The 15,578-nt window shown below is 40.8% G+C and overlaps 1 protein-coding gene across 1 annotated transcript in view; it reads right to left on the bottom strand.

Annotated features, from left to right (window-relative positions):
* cdin1 (CDAN1 interacting nuclease 1) overlaps positions 1 to 12,290 on the bottom strand; it is a gene marked incomplete at its 5' end in the record, with an annotated part of 53,790 nt that extends 41,500 nt beyond the window's left edge. The window contains 4 exons of the mRNA XM_079216913.1: positions 973 to 1,033; positions 1,861 to 1,925; positions 2,906 to 2,951; positions 12,184 to 12,290. Of these exons, the coding sequence (XP_079073039.1) occupies positions 973 to 1,033; positions 1,861 to 1,925; positions 2,906 to 2,951; positions 12,184 to 12,290 (279 nt within the window). The remainder of the gene's footprint in view (positions 1 to 972; positions 1,034 to 1,860; positions 1,926 to 2,905; positions 2,952 to 12,183) is intronic.
* Positions 12,291 to 15,578: the final 3,288 nt, after the last annotated feature.

Below are 15,578 nucleotides of genomic sequence, written 5' to 3' on the forward strand. Positions count from 1 at the left end.
TACATCAATTAGCGGTCTGGGAGACCATGAGTGCTTGGTTTAAATGTTAAGTAGCATATTAAAATGACAGTTAAATGGTTCATAGACAGTTATCTCTGAGCTGAATTTAATCCTTTGGAGAAAAAAATCATGTGTCAATTAAATGGAGAATGAATAATGGCAGTTAGCTTTGAGGTGCCACTAATGTATGTGAACTACTCTGATTTTAGATTAAGAAACCCTCAAATCTTGTTGCCCGGTGTAAGCACCGACAAACATTTAAATCTGCATTTATATTTTTTTTAAATGTTACGCAGCATATTTTAACAATCAAATTAGGAGGAAACACAATTACTAACAATGTGATCAAATGACAAATAAATGAAAATACATAATTAAATAAATATGTGACAAAGTATCTGGCTCCAAAAAATAGCCCAATAATTCAGAGAGTAGCAATTGTAACTGAAATGATAAATATACTTACTAGGTAGAGTGTAACAAGACAATAATGGCCAAGTGGACAAGAGTAGAAACACCCAATACCCTCTATTTGAGTTTTGTACCAAGTTTACATTTAATGATGTGTGTGAATATCATTTGCAACAACAGAACAAATCCTGCACTGGCCTCCTAAAGTAAACACGTGTTAAAGAGAAGAATTAACCAATGACCCAGCAATCACCTGTCCGCAGTTTGAGACAACTCTGTCTGAAGTGCAATTTGGAAAATTACATAATAAAACAAAAAAAATATTTTAACATCTGCTTAATGGAGGTGGGGGCTAATTACATTAAATAATTGATAATGGAGCGGACCAATTTACCAATTTTGATAATGACTAACAGACAAGGCAGAAAATGCAAAACTGCAGCCAATTTCTATCTATCGGTAAATAGAATAAAAGTGGGCATCAAGTGCTCCGATTTATTTTTTCGAAAATAAGAAAAGAAAAAGAGGGGGAAAAAAAACAACTAAAGGTTATGCCATTACCTCATTGGCCAATTGAAGCAGGACGGGAGCAGCGGGATGTGCTTTGGCTTCAATCAGATACCTTTATCATAACAAAGAACAACAACAGCAGTGAAACAAATATGGCCCACAAAGGCAGGCAGACAGACAGAAGGGTCGAGGGGACAAGACCAGGCTAGCCAAGACATGCTAATGTCCCTGATGACTTTGCCCTAGGTGGCATATGGCAGGTCCGGTGCGGTTAAAACAGCCCTGCTTAAAGGGATTCAAATTTCCTTGAAGCCAGATGATAGTGATAGTTAGTTAACCCCTGCCGCCCAAAAAGCCTTTTTTCCCTCGCCAGCTAAAACTGCAGCTCCCTTCTGATCTTACCCAGATCGTCTCTGAGGTTTGTTGTTGTAAGTGGATTAGAAGTGCATTATCCAGCCTTGTTTTCCCCAGAACAATGGCCTAATATGCTAGATAAAGGCTAATTGCAATATGCAAAGAGGTTTCGCCCCTACAGCCTGTTTTTCCTTTTTTTAAATGTATCCGCATTTATTGAATTACAGATAATCATCCCATCATAAGCCTGTGTAAGGCAAATGTCCAACGGCTGGTTATATATTTATTTTTCTGCTTTCAATTTGACATGGAGAACAGAGCTTTAGCTTAGCAGGTGCAAGTGAAGGTCTGGAATGAATCCTGAGGGTGGTGATTTGTTTGGGGGAGATTATATCTGTCATGGTGGCCCACCTACTCTATGACTTTGGCCAGTCCCTTCCACGGCCACAAAACGGGTGAGACAAAGAGAGCACACAGGAGTGGGAGACAAATGAAAATAAAAAGTGATAGAGAATAATAGTGATAGAGATGAATGGAAGATAAAGACAGAGTGCTGAAGTAATACAATACAAAGTAATACAGTACCTTTGGTAGTGGCTTTCAATAACGTCTGGTGCATGGTGTCTTGAGAATGTTCTTTTGGTTCGTTTCTTAAAAAAGAAATGCAACAATAATGTAATATTATTATTAATAATAAAGTTTCTTTCAATACAATTACATTAATTACATTGTTAGGAGGCAAAGCTTTAGCCTACATGTTTCCAGTTTACCTGAATAAAATGCTGTCTGGTTCATACTCCTTACATGCTCTATTATTATATATGAACAAGCACAAAAGATCTCGGGTCACAGTTATTTCATTTCAATAAGTTTGCTGGGGGTCAAACGGTGCCAAGACAACCTTGTTCAAACCCCCATCCCCCTCTACTCCCCTCACTCAAACCTTGTATTCATTTCCCCTTTTTCGATCAAACAATGACCCTATTCCACATTCCATGTAACCCTGACATTTCCATGCAATTCAATTGCCATCTTCCGCGAGAAGGCGGAGGACAAGGGATAAAAGAGGAAGAGCATTGGTTAAAAAACAACTTATTTAAAAACTACTACACACAGAAAATGTAATTCCACAGAGACAGGCAGTGTGACTGACACCTGTCAGGGGGATGATAAATGACTCCATTTTCTGCCTGTGCTGCCTTCTGCCACTGGCGGCAGCGGCCATTTATCATCATCCGCTGTCAGCCGTGGAAAGCAGCAGTGACAGTGCGAGTCAGCAAACATTTAGCACACGCAGCCGCACTACACGGGGAAATTATTATTGTCAGAATAATAATGGTTTAGCATAATTTATTACAGGTCCACCAAATAAGCAGGGGCTAGATGTTATTAGACAGATGGATGGGAAGGCTTGGCAGACATCCGCTCAGGCAGGCAAGGGCCCTCAACGTGAACGTGAAGGGGAGGGGGTGGAGGTGGTGGGGTGAGGCTGGAATATATACGGGGGCATGGTAGGGGGGCATCCTCCAAACCAATCAGAGAGCTGGCAGTTCAATTACAAAGAAATAAAGGGACATTCATCATTCAATTAGGCACCTGTCAGGGCTCACAAAGGAAGAAAACTTCTAACCTGGTACTCCAGGGAGAAGATGCTCAGAAGAGTGGACTGCGAGTGACTGGAACAAATAAAAGAAGGACAAAGTTAATTACCAGAGTGCATTGCACAGAGACAAAGGGAGAGGGGGAGCTTCAAAGATGGGGCCAGCTGCCCTGTAATCTAAAAGAACATGAAAACAAGTGTGGCAAAGTTGTTCCAGATGAACACCTCTGACAAAGGATTCCTGCCACGATGGCGTGGGGGTGGGAGAAAGGGGGAGGTTGAGTGTTGTATGAGAGATCAGAAAACGTTTAATTTTTTTCTGCTTTCACTCATTCATACAGACTTCATATCTTCCTCCTTCCCCTTTCTCTACAGTAAGAGTGTTGAAAGCTACATTATTATTAAGGAAAGTGCAGTTTCTTCAGAAGAAACTAACTAAATATGGCAAAATTGGAGGGAAATGAATGAGATACATGCAAACGATTGAATGGATTCAAGGTAAATCGCTGATCGAAAGACAGCGTTCACCGGCAATAACACTCCCTTGTTTGGCCGATGTCTCTTTGCAATGCGGTTGACCACTGTGAGAGTGTGTACTTGTTTGTGTGAGTTGTGTTGCAATGCACAGATAGGAGAAAGTTTTCCAGCTTCACTGTCAGAGCTGCCATGTGGACCATTCTGAAGCACTCCCACTGCAACTGATGGGCTTTGAAAATGGAAACTTTCACTCCAGGAAGCTTGGACTCCCAGGAGTCGGTCAATTCCATGGGTTGCCATAAGTTACATTCATCACCAACTCTAGTCAATGTCAAACACCTGGCAGAGAGGCAAACCTGGAAAACACACAGCCCTTTTGACAACCCTCTCCAACCCCCACGGCATCCTTTGGGTTGAAGACATTCAAAGCAGTGACACATCTTATTGTAATTGGATGATACACACCTCTACCCTGTATCTCATTGAAAAATAAAACACACCAATACAGTAAGCGTAAACACATCCACAAACTGCTTTTCTTGAGTAGTTTTGTGTCTCCATACTTTTCTCAATTCACTTGATTGTTAAATGTAAGTCACGAGAGAATGGTAATAGTTGAGCAGTTTTAATGACTTGCCCCACCAAAGACGTCCTATTGGGTTCTCCAGATGCCACTTTTAAGGAGTTTTACTGCTCTGGCTGGAGAACAGCTAATTCTCAACTATTTAAACTCTCTGGGGCTCGAACCATCATATAGATGAGTCTTGTCTTGAGTCTTGTCAAAGAGTGAATGAACAAATGTTTGAAGTAAAGGCGAAGAGGGGGAAACTCTCAGAAAACACTGCTACCTCAGCATTAATTTACAATGATGCTTGGGGACGAAGGGGCCACTGCAATTAAGTGGGCCATTAAATGGTCAACTGTCAACATGTGGACACTTAAGGGAGGGAAAAAAATTCTTCCACACTTCAACCTTGCACCTGAGCATTTCAACAACATTAAGGCCTTATTGTTGGCATGGGACCATCTCAATCCCCCTGTAGGAACAGACATCTGTTAGGTTTTAAATGGATTACTCTCTGTAATAAGCATGATTACTGCCTAATTGCTAAATCTATACCCTGTTAACTTTAAAGGGACTTAAACTGCTCTAAATATCTGGGAAAACATATCGGTTTCAAAAACACTAAAAACTTTGGGGAATTTAGATTTTTTCTTCCTTACCTCAATCAGTTTTTGCCAACATCAAAACTCAACAAAAACGTAATAAATGCTGAAAAAGATTCGAGTCCCGATAGAAGACCAAATATAAAGACTTGAAAAAGATAAAAGTATGAAGCAATGTAAAGAGAAGAGGGCAGATACCTGGAACAAAACCAAGCGTTGTCTGCGTTTTATAGTCTGTTGAGTTTTACACGGCGCTCATATTGTATAATGTCCTTTTTCCCCCCCATATAATAGACATTAATAGTAAGTTATTGCAGACTTTACATTAATGTATATCCAATCTGTGCTCTCCTGGGCACAGTATGCTCACTTCATGCTAAAATATGGAGCTATGTGCAGTCTTACAAAATGGCTCTGATCTGGCTGCTGCACCGTAGCTAGAACACATTCACTACCTTGCCTCCTAATACCAGCATTAGAGGGACTCGGAATCTCTCTCACTGGCTATAAATATAAATTAACCAATACAAAATATTCCAAAACCAGATTAATTTCTCTCTGCCTTTTTTGGCTTTAAACAAAGCTTATTCAGGTTTGTGCACATTATGAAAAGGATTAGTTTCTGTATAAATCATTTGTAATGCTTTGATATGACATAGAGATAAAGTAAAGAAATACCCAACGAGGACTGTAGGCTGAACAACATCTTTCTTCTCAGAGATAGTCTGGGAGAACCTGAACTCTGACAGTCTCTGCACATAAACAGACAAATCTCAGTTTAACGTATCTGTAAGATGTCTCTGTAAACAACTGAGATCATCAATCTCTGTCCTAATTGCTTTCCCTGCTTAATTGTATATTGTGAATTAGAAAAATGGCCGACAGTTTGGTTTTAAACCAGTGTTACATTGTTGGAAATTTATGAACATAAACAATTAACTTTTCAGAGAGTCTGCAGTACATTGTTACATTGACCTTTATGTGGGAAGAAAAAACTAAAAATCTCCCCCTCTTGGATATAATTTAGAACATGGGGAAACAGAAGGTTGGGAGACAGAAGAGTGGTTAGGGAATCATTCACTCTAAACCTAATTACCCTTCCTCACAACATAAGACAGAGCATTAATATGCACTGGCACCCAAAATAGTAAAGCAGCAGATTAAATTAAAAACAATTAGGGACTTTCACTTTGTCACTGGGCTGGTATGCCTGTCTGGTCAGTGCTTTAGGCTCTATTAAGTTAGGCTATCCACTGGTTATGAATCTGACAAATTCATGTTTGAATCTCCTCGTGCATTCAGAGTGTATCAGTGTCTTAAGCATACAGGAGAAAGCAGTCGCAGAAAGCCTAGAAATTCCCATCAACCTAATTAATAGGAGATGGGGGAAATTCAAGCGATCAATTAAATTCAAAATCTTCCTATTTACAAATAATTAATCATAAACAATAGCCGTAATTTAGGTAATGAAAGCCACCTGGCTAATGGCATTGGGATCATATGCTGCGACAGTACTTAGCATTTGGTGGATCTGCATGCAGAGTGTTGCATGGTGCGACTCTTCAGGGCATGGAACTGGCTAATTAAGGCATAGCACATATTTTTACTAATGGCGATGAAGCTATTTAAAAAAATAAATAAGGGAATGACATGGATGAAATGATTTACTTGTACAAAGTGTATGGAAGTATTGCTTAGTTTTCACACTTGGATCTATCGTCATCCACACCTTTATCGCCTTAATTATTAGCTAATGCTACCCTTGCATACTTGGGATTTATACATATTTTCATTAAAGCAAGGTCGCTGACAATAATATATTATGCATTTACTTTCCTATGGATCAATATTTTATAAAGTGAAAAACAGCTGAATGTGGGTTAAACACTCTGGATATGCAAATGCTGCTAATTACACATGCTGATAGGCAAAATGCTAACATCTGTTTCTCAGCTAAGCCTACCGTCATCAGCAACAAAACAAATGTGTACCAACTAAAATCTTTACGCGGTAATGTATAAATGTGATATATTGTGACAAGAAATAGAAACAAACACAAATCTCAGTGTGTCATGCAGTTTCATACAAATACTTGCACAATGAGCACACGTGTTTACAGTTTAAATTAGTTGTACTTTTCCCCCCCTGCAAAACAACTGTAAAGTCTTCTTCCTATCACAGTCAATGCAACAACCGTCACATACTGGATCTACTTTTTTAAAATGTAGCTTTTTTTAAATGTAGTTTTGTTAGCATGTACAGGATGAGAAATTAACAGTATACTCTAGACATTTTTACCATAACTGAAGAAGGATTCACCAAAAGCCAGACTCTGAGTACATTCCACTACATTTACTGAGAGTGCTCCCCCTCTCGACTCTCTCTGCAGAAGGCCACAGACCTACAAGCCTGAGGGGGGCTGTGGACAGAAATGGCTTTAACACAAGCACAACAGGGCATCTTGCTGCCTACAGTTGTCCTAATAGATGAAAAATATGACCCCTACAAAGCCATCTTCACGTTATTACAATCTTTAAAAAGTCTGTCTGCTGAGGTGCCCCGAGATGTCAGAACTGTTGTATAAACGAGTGGGAAAGATCCCACAATCACCACCTTAATTGTGATTCCTCCTGAAAGCTATGGGTCTTCATGACTCTCTGTGACAAAACATGTTAAAACTATAATGTTGCGTTGCCATTGTTCTTGTATAATTATTGTCATCGTTGCTTCTGCAAATTCTCGTGGAAATTGAAAATGAGGTCCATGGTATCCGTCAAGTGCCGAGCGTCCACTGGTCTGGCAAACAAACACATTATGCTGACCAATTGCCTACTCCCCCAAGCGTGGCTGGGGAACTTGTATCATTCTGGGCAATTTGTTTCATTCTTCTTTTGCAATTGATCCCAGTATGCAAAGAGAACCTGGGGCAAGAGGCTCCACCATAGCTGTCCAGCTGAACTGTGCTGCTTTCAGCTGTAGGTTTCCCTCTGTGTGCGTTTGGCTTTGGGGGTTGAGAGATGACACTGACATATACAGCGGACAATGTAATGGTCTTACTCACAATAAACCATATTCCAGTGTCGATAATTTGCCTCTACAAATATGAACGTGTTGTTTTTTCTTGCAAGAGTTTTCATCCTTCAAGATAGTGTCCCTTATAATCGCTTACTTAAACAAACAGGCTGCTTACCTAAGTGTTTTTTATCCCAATCTACTGTACAGAGTGTGCTTGGACAACATCCCTCAGATATGAAAAGAAAGTAGTCATTCCTGGGCTTCCTAATCAAGTAATTGATTGCATCTATTATTCATGAACTCCTTAGCCTGCCATGAAGTTGTTAACTCAGCACAGTTTCTCTTCTTTCTACAGCTCTCTTCTCTGCTTACATTTCATTCATCCCTTCACTCTTCCAATGCTCATCTAACCACATAAAGCTGTGGAATTAGTTTGCCATCCTCTCAGCCCTCAAGGGTTGTACCCCTAAGCCCCAACTGCCAGTTTGTGTTTTGTTCAATATGGGCGACCAGGAGAGTGAGGCCGTGCACCGGAGGCCGTCGGGGCTGCCCCCACAGGCTCTACACTTGATCAGTCTCTGGGTAATGTCATTGCCACTTCCAGGCTACAAAACGCTGTCGTATTCTACCGTCACAAGAGCTACAACAGAGCAACTCAGTTGATTCCACAGAGACAATAGTGGCAATCACAGTTAAATGTAGCAACACTCCAACTGGGACATTCAGTTTATAAATTTGATATATTCCAAACTTCTCGCCTTTTCAGAAGGCATTTGTTCGTCTTTAAAATCCTCGATCTAGGCAATCTTCAATGACGTTGTTTTAACTGAAAATATTTTTTTTAATTTTCAGGTTATTACAATAATTCTGCCATTTGATTTGCAAAAATTGTATTTCACTTTCTTACAAGATTCATAATCTTCGGAAACAGACAATTGATTGTGTGTGAGTCTTAAAAGAAATACACATTCAATATAAAAATAAATGCCAATGGATTTCCAAAACTGCCCTGCACTGTAAAATATAGTCGGAAATAGAGGAATGAATAATAAAAAAGGATAAAAAACAACAACCACGCAGATTTAGTTCAACTAAATGTATGCAGAGCTGGCCAGTTTAATGCATCGTGCCTGTTATCAAATCCTAAACTTCATCCGGCATGTAAAAAAGAAGAAGAGATAAACACAACAGCCACAATAAATAATCAATGACTAGGTCCCTAAGCTTCGTCCCGGGTCTCGATATTACCATCAAAAACAAAGTATCTGTAGCGAAGAAATCACCATATCAATGGCACATGCCACAACAACCCTGTCCCACGCTTTCCTTCCAAAGATCATGCTAGATAAACCCCAAATAACAGAGAAATTAACAAATGCTTGACATTTGCTCAACATCCATTATTCTGACACTTCTTCAGAATTTCAAAAGGCTGAACGCATGCTTAATCAACATTCATATTCCCAGAGCGAGACCCAGCACCATATTGCAGCCCGCCTCAGTGCTGATGAAAATGGCACATTAGGGCCCGATTCGAAAAACGTTCAGGGACTCCTCACCAGGGAGCTCTGTGTATGTGTATGTGTGTGTGTGTGTGTGTGTGTGTGTGTGTGTGTGTGTGTGTGTGTGTGTGTGTGTGTGTGTGTGTGTGTAAAAGAGAGAGGCTGTGTTTAGAGGGGAGGGATGCTTAACACTTTACTTTTTAAGCATTTTCCAAAACAGAGGCATCGCCCCCTTTCTGCACACCCTCCTACTTTCATGACTGTGAAAGCCATATGAGGAGTGAGCTGAATGGCATTTTAAAGAGGGGGGGTTATCATTACATCCAAATTCATTCATAATACAGCACAGAAGGACACAGAGGACTCTCATACTCCCTCCCTCTTTTTCTCGCCCTTCTTACACAGACTCTCTCTGGGGACAAAGGGTGGAAAGACTGGGGTCCCCTCTAGACCCAAGGGAAGCCAGGCAAGGCCTCAGAGAGCAGCCCATCATTTCCAATTCTAATACGTGGCAAGAGAAGGACCTGATGGGACTGATGTCACATTTCTCCCCACACCGACCTGTGATGAGCCGTCCCACCCCCCCTCGCTGCCTAGCCGCGGTCCAGATACTAGGCAGGACACCGCGGCTGGCTAAAAGGAGGGCAAGGAAGAGAGGGCGAGAATGGGGGTTGATATTTGCATGTCCCTCCATTGTGAGTGGGGGTAAAAAGTGACAGCACCGTGTCCAATTCTTTTCCCCCCAGAGCAGCTCGGGCCCGGCAAGAGAGGCCAGGCTGACAGATGACTCCCAACATCTGTGTTATGCAGCCGTTACAGATGAGGGACTCCACATCACATCTCTCTCTTTCTGTCTGTCTGTGGGACACTCCCTCACTCCTCCCACTACCCATAATCAAAGTACAACAGAAAGACTGACAGACTTTCCGTGGAAATTACCTTGAAATGGCCCTTTAACAGTCATTTTATTCAAAGTTAAAATGTTACTCCCTTTTAAGTCCCGAATCAAAACCAATGATTCTGAAATGGGTTTGAACTCAATACAGCATTCAAAGATGTCAGGATAATGCGTATTCATATACATCATTGTAATGCAAATATAAAACGGTGATTGAAAAAAAAAAGGGCAATAGTTAAATACCACAATATCGATACAAATATATTTTTTCTGATATCAATAAAGTAAGTCAGGACATGGAAAATTGCAAGTTGTTTTATAAAAAGGATAATAATATAATATAATCCATAAATCTGTTCCACTTTTTCACATTGCAGACAAATCTTCAATAACTACTTTTAGTATTGCATTTTAATTACAACTTGCGAAGAATCATTAGTCAGCAAATTTTTATGTAATGTTAACACGGAACCGTGATATCATCGCAATATGATTTCACTTAAAGACAATAACAGATAATACTGAATTATAGTCCACCCCTAATTAAAACTAAATACAGAAATGTTCTAGCTAACAATACCATTAGTTTGATTGGATAGATATTATTATTAAAAGTTTTAAAAATAAGTACAAATAGAATAAATCATATGTTATGCTAAATTAGCATTTTAACAAAATAATAGGTGTGTCAGCTGCAACAAAAATGTGGCACATGGCCCTGAAAAAACTACAACAGCCTCCGTCATGATGCTGGTAGACAGCACATGAATCTACAGTCTACACTCAACATTGCTTGTATCCTTTGGAAATCGACCCATGCGATGTGAAATGATTTGATATCCAGATACCTGTCTTTTCTATCTCTCTGAGTCTTATAGTCAGAGAGATAGAGTGCAGCCTTGTCCGCAAACCCCTAACCCCCCTCCTGCCAACTTGAGCCTGGCCAATATTTACGCAGTGGCAGGGCTCCCACACAGTCCAAGGGGACAGGAGGGGTGTGGGGCGGGGGTGGCTGACTGCCGTGCCTGAGCGCATGCTAAGAGATGATGGATGGCCTAGTCGATATGTTATGTCTTAAGAGCCTGATTTCCTGCCAGTCCAATCACTAACCCTCCAGAGCCCAGCTCAGCTGATTGGACAACCAGAATAATTTCGCAGGCTGTGAAAACACTGCTGCCGTGCCTGTCTGTCAGGCCCAGTGACGAGACTCAGGGATTTTAAAGAGCAAGGGCCTCCCCAAGATTGGTTATGGTGAACGAAATGATAACAATAACCAGCAAGACTAAACAAAAGAGCCGGCACCTCCGGGAGAGAGAAAGATCGTGCAGAATTATTGGAATGAAAACGGCCCCATGTTTTCCTTTAATTATTACACCCACCAGTACCACTTTTTGAAAAACTGGCATGCGAACTGTTTGTTAAAGACAGTTTAGATTAGGAAACCAAAAGGGGAAAGGAAACTAAAAATAAATGTGAGAAGGACCTCCGAGTGTTGGTGCCTAAACATACAGGATATTGGATGAACTTTATACGCATGACATATTCTGTAAAATGCTGACAGTGAGAACAAAGCCAAGCTCAAGCTTCGCTGTTTCCCCTTTGGGGACCTGATACCTTCTTCTAGATTGGTGATTAGGGCACAATGGAAGTAGGAAGCTCCAAATACATACGACTTTGTAAGTGACCTCGGCGGGATCAGCCATCGTGTCCTGGTGGCCTTGGGGGATTACACATGTTACGTTCAATAAAGTGAGGGCCCTCAGTGTCAAGGAGAAAGGCAAACACAACCATTAACCTCTCTCTTCGATTTCTGGATGTGCAGGCACTGCATGGCAAAACATTGGCTAATGCTGTGGTGAAAGCCTATACGGAAACATGTGTGGAATTAATTAATTAGAGATCATAAGTGGTGCATTAAATGGGATTATAAATATCTAACAATAGGAGATAAAAAAGAGACTCAGGAATAAATTAATATGTTATTGGGAGTTGATATACAGATTGAAAAGGCATCACTGAAGTGAGCTCTTATGCATGTAAATTATTATCTAATCATCATTTTATTTTGTGCATTTTGGACAATAATCAATGACTTTGTACAAAGTATAAAAGATGCTTATGCACAGAAGTTTGGCGTTTTTACCCTCTGCCATAAACACACACCTACAGTAGATAACTTACACACAATACATCTGCACAAGTAAGGAAACGCACAAAAGAAGAAAGAAGTGTGTAACCACTTAACTTACTTTGGGAATCTTTCCTTCAGAGTCTTCATACATTGGCGGGTGGGTCTCAGTTGATCAGTCCACCTCACGATCTCTTTATATTCAGCTCGGGATAGCCTCATTGTCATTTGATTACTATGCTGACTGGGTGACTTTGACTGTATCTATCTATCAAACACAGAGTGAGAATGTAATGAACGGATGTCCGTGGAGCAATCCGAGTTCCTTCCAGAGGTAAACAACGTGAGCTGTCAAAAACAGCTGTAACGTTACCTGCCTTGCTAACCAAGCTTAGCTTTACGTTGTGGCTAACGCGCCACATTAAACGCAGACCATGAAATACAACATGTTGTCTACTCATCAAAAGTGTACTAAAGGACTACTGTCCGCTTCGGACTGTCAAATATAACTGTAGAGCGATAAATAACACGTAAAAATTATTGTTTACCATTGATTCCTGCTGCATGTGTACACTTCCCGATAGCGGATTCCCGCTAGGAAGTTGAAGAGGTGACTTTTGTGTGAGCAGCGCTGTGATTGGTCGATTCCTCCTCGAAGCTGAGTATGGCAGCAGCTGATTGGTTACTTGACAGGACGAAGGCGGAGACCCAGTTAAGACATGCTTTTCCTCCGAAGCGTCACTGGATTCTCGTCAAATGCGGGAGGGTGCTTGATATGAGTCGTCTTCGGCTCTGCCGCAACGTTTGTTGACGAGCCTAAAGTCCGACAGAAAATAAAAAGACTAAATATACGGGCAGGGGAAGTGTTTAAAGAGAGGGGCAGAGGAACTGTGGAAGGAGAGCAGAGAGAGGAGCGTCTGTGTTGTGTGTGTGTAGAAGGCTCCACACCGGTAAATACAGCTCACAAAGAATTCTGTGTCAATAATGTCGTAGTTTAATGACAGCTTTACTTCTGTGCTTGCATAATTTACTTTTGCAGATGGTGTCTCTCAAATAAGACGTGCTACTTCAACTTAAAACATAGAGCATATATATTTATTTATTTTAATTAAACTGCATTAAATGATCAAGTAGCAAAGCATATGATATGTTCCCCTGGCTTTCATGGAGCTTAATTCAACTTCAGTTTCGGCTCTTATTAATTCTGCCTCATTCTTAAATATGAAGCAACTGCAAATCTGAACAGACGGGCCTTGCTTAAAAGTGTTTTCATCATTCATCTAATTTGATTATGTTACATTTCCAACATACAGCATTTAAACCACTGATACAAATGATTTGTTTCCATTTAAGTGCAAAACACAAAGTCTACCAAATTACACTGCAGTAACACATCATTAATGTGTATATTGTATTATTTTACATTTGTAGGAAGGAATTCTGCTTCCCTGAGAAAATATTGGTTTAATATTGGCTTTCCTTAATTATTTCCTACATCCAGCAGATATTTGTGTGGGCCATCCCCAGCTGTGGGTCCCCAGAATCATCAGCACCTTTCACCTAACCTGTGAAGGTAGTGCTTTAATGCCCCCGGCAGAAATATGTAAATTAGGCCAAGGATGATGATGTACTACTGTAGAAAAGATTTGTAAAGCATACAAGAATATTGTTTAATTTATTAAGGATACAGTTTTAACATGTGTTACTCCAAACTGCTTGCATGTTAATGAAAATAGCTATTTAATAGTTACAAATGCAAACTGATATTTGAAAGGAAATAGTCAATAGTCAATTAGTGATTCAGTGTGTTTATTTATTTCCATCCAAACGATATGGATGCCTCTGACTGGAGTGTTGATTTTAGACGACTCTTAGATAGTATTCAAATCTTTTAAGACCTAATTTGTCAAATACATGCCCTTGAGATCAATATAATTTACAATGGCATTGTTGTGTAATTAGTCTCTGAACAGTGCTAAACCTCAGTCTACCCTAATAGATTTTCTCTTTCATCTTCTATCTCAACAGACCAATGCAGGGAAGTCTCACAGTCAACTTGTGGTGAGTTTCAGATTTTTCAAATTTATTTTCAAAAATAAAACAACAATATCGTCTAAAAATTGCCATTATTGTCTGCAAGCCTATGACTACATCAAGCGATTCTGTAGTAAAGTCAAACATTCTTTTGACAACAACATTGCTGATTTCCTCTATTGTGGGTGAACAATGCATCGGTGAGCAGAAAGGCTCTATCTGACCTGTGGTGCATCAGAAAATAGAGCTCATTGTTGTTGGGCAGTGTAGTATGATGTCTGAGATGAGCTGAGGTCTCGGGCTGTGTGTGCACCAGCACAGTCCCTGGATCTGAAAGGGCTCAGTGCTCTGTGCCTGCTACAAAAGGGAGCTGTGTAGTGGGATTGGTATGGCCAGATAAGATCAGGGCCTCTGAGGAAGTCTGGTCTGATTGCTACAAAGGGCTGAGGTCAGGGGCAGGAGGAGCAGTTTACTCATCTAGGTATCAGAGGATCAGGGGGTTTGGTGGGGAGCCGCGTGTGTAATAGGTATAAAAGGATCAGTGTAATGTGATGGTATAAAAAGATAAAAATCAGAGAAGGGGTTGGAAGGCAGTGTACTGTAATGGCCCCAAAAGCGAAGGGATCAGAGATTTTGTTGTGTGTGTGCGCACACACACACACCCTTGCATTGAATCAGTTTATGTGCATCTTTGATGGCTATGAGAGCCACAGTGGGCTGTGATGAGGGCTGAAGGAGATGCCGAGGGGATGGAGGAGATACTGGGGAAGGATGCAGGGGAAAGACGAGTGCTTTGGAGGCTGCGTGTAAACAGGGCAGTGGTACACGCAGTGCCGTTAACCAGCTGTGAAGCCTGCTCACAGTGGGAGATGAATTTACAAAGGATGTCTCCCTCTGATATCCAGGAGACGCTGCACTGATCTCTGCTCCACTGCTCTCGGCACACCATTGTAGTGCTAAGCACTGTGCCACTAATGACACTTATATACCTTAATGCTTGGGGAACATTTACATTTTGCTTGCAGCAGAGGGAAAATGTGTGTGTGTGTGTGTGTGAGATAGCTTTTTATCGACAGCATCTTCTGCCGATGAATGTACGATTTGTGAGGTTGTGTAATTTCCTTTACTCATCACGCAGTTTAAGGAAATTGCTAGCCCTCCCATGTCTGGCACAGTAGTCCCTACTTACCATATCCAGTGATATTACTCACCATACATAGTGTTTTGTTGCACTAGATCGTCAGCAATACTGTCATAATGTTTTTCTTTTTTTTCCATTTGTGAAGTCAGTGACTTCACTCCTCTGCACCACAGAATTGCTCTCCAATCTTCAGGGAGTCTGGGATCTGAGCTCTAAAAATCACAGTTTAAACATGAGGCAAGCCATAACCAGGAAATGCCTGTAGTATTAGCAAGGTATCGGATTCATGCATTCCCCCCCTGAACAGCATGACTGCCCCTGAAAATCCCACATCCATATTT

Source organism: Taurulus bubalis (genome assembly GCF_910589615.1).
Source record: "Taurulus bubalis genome assembly, chromosome: 1".
NCBI lineage: Eukaryota > Metazoa > Chordata > Actinopteri > Perciformes > Cottidae > Taurulus > Taurulus bubalis.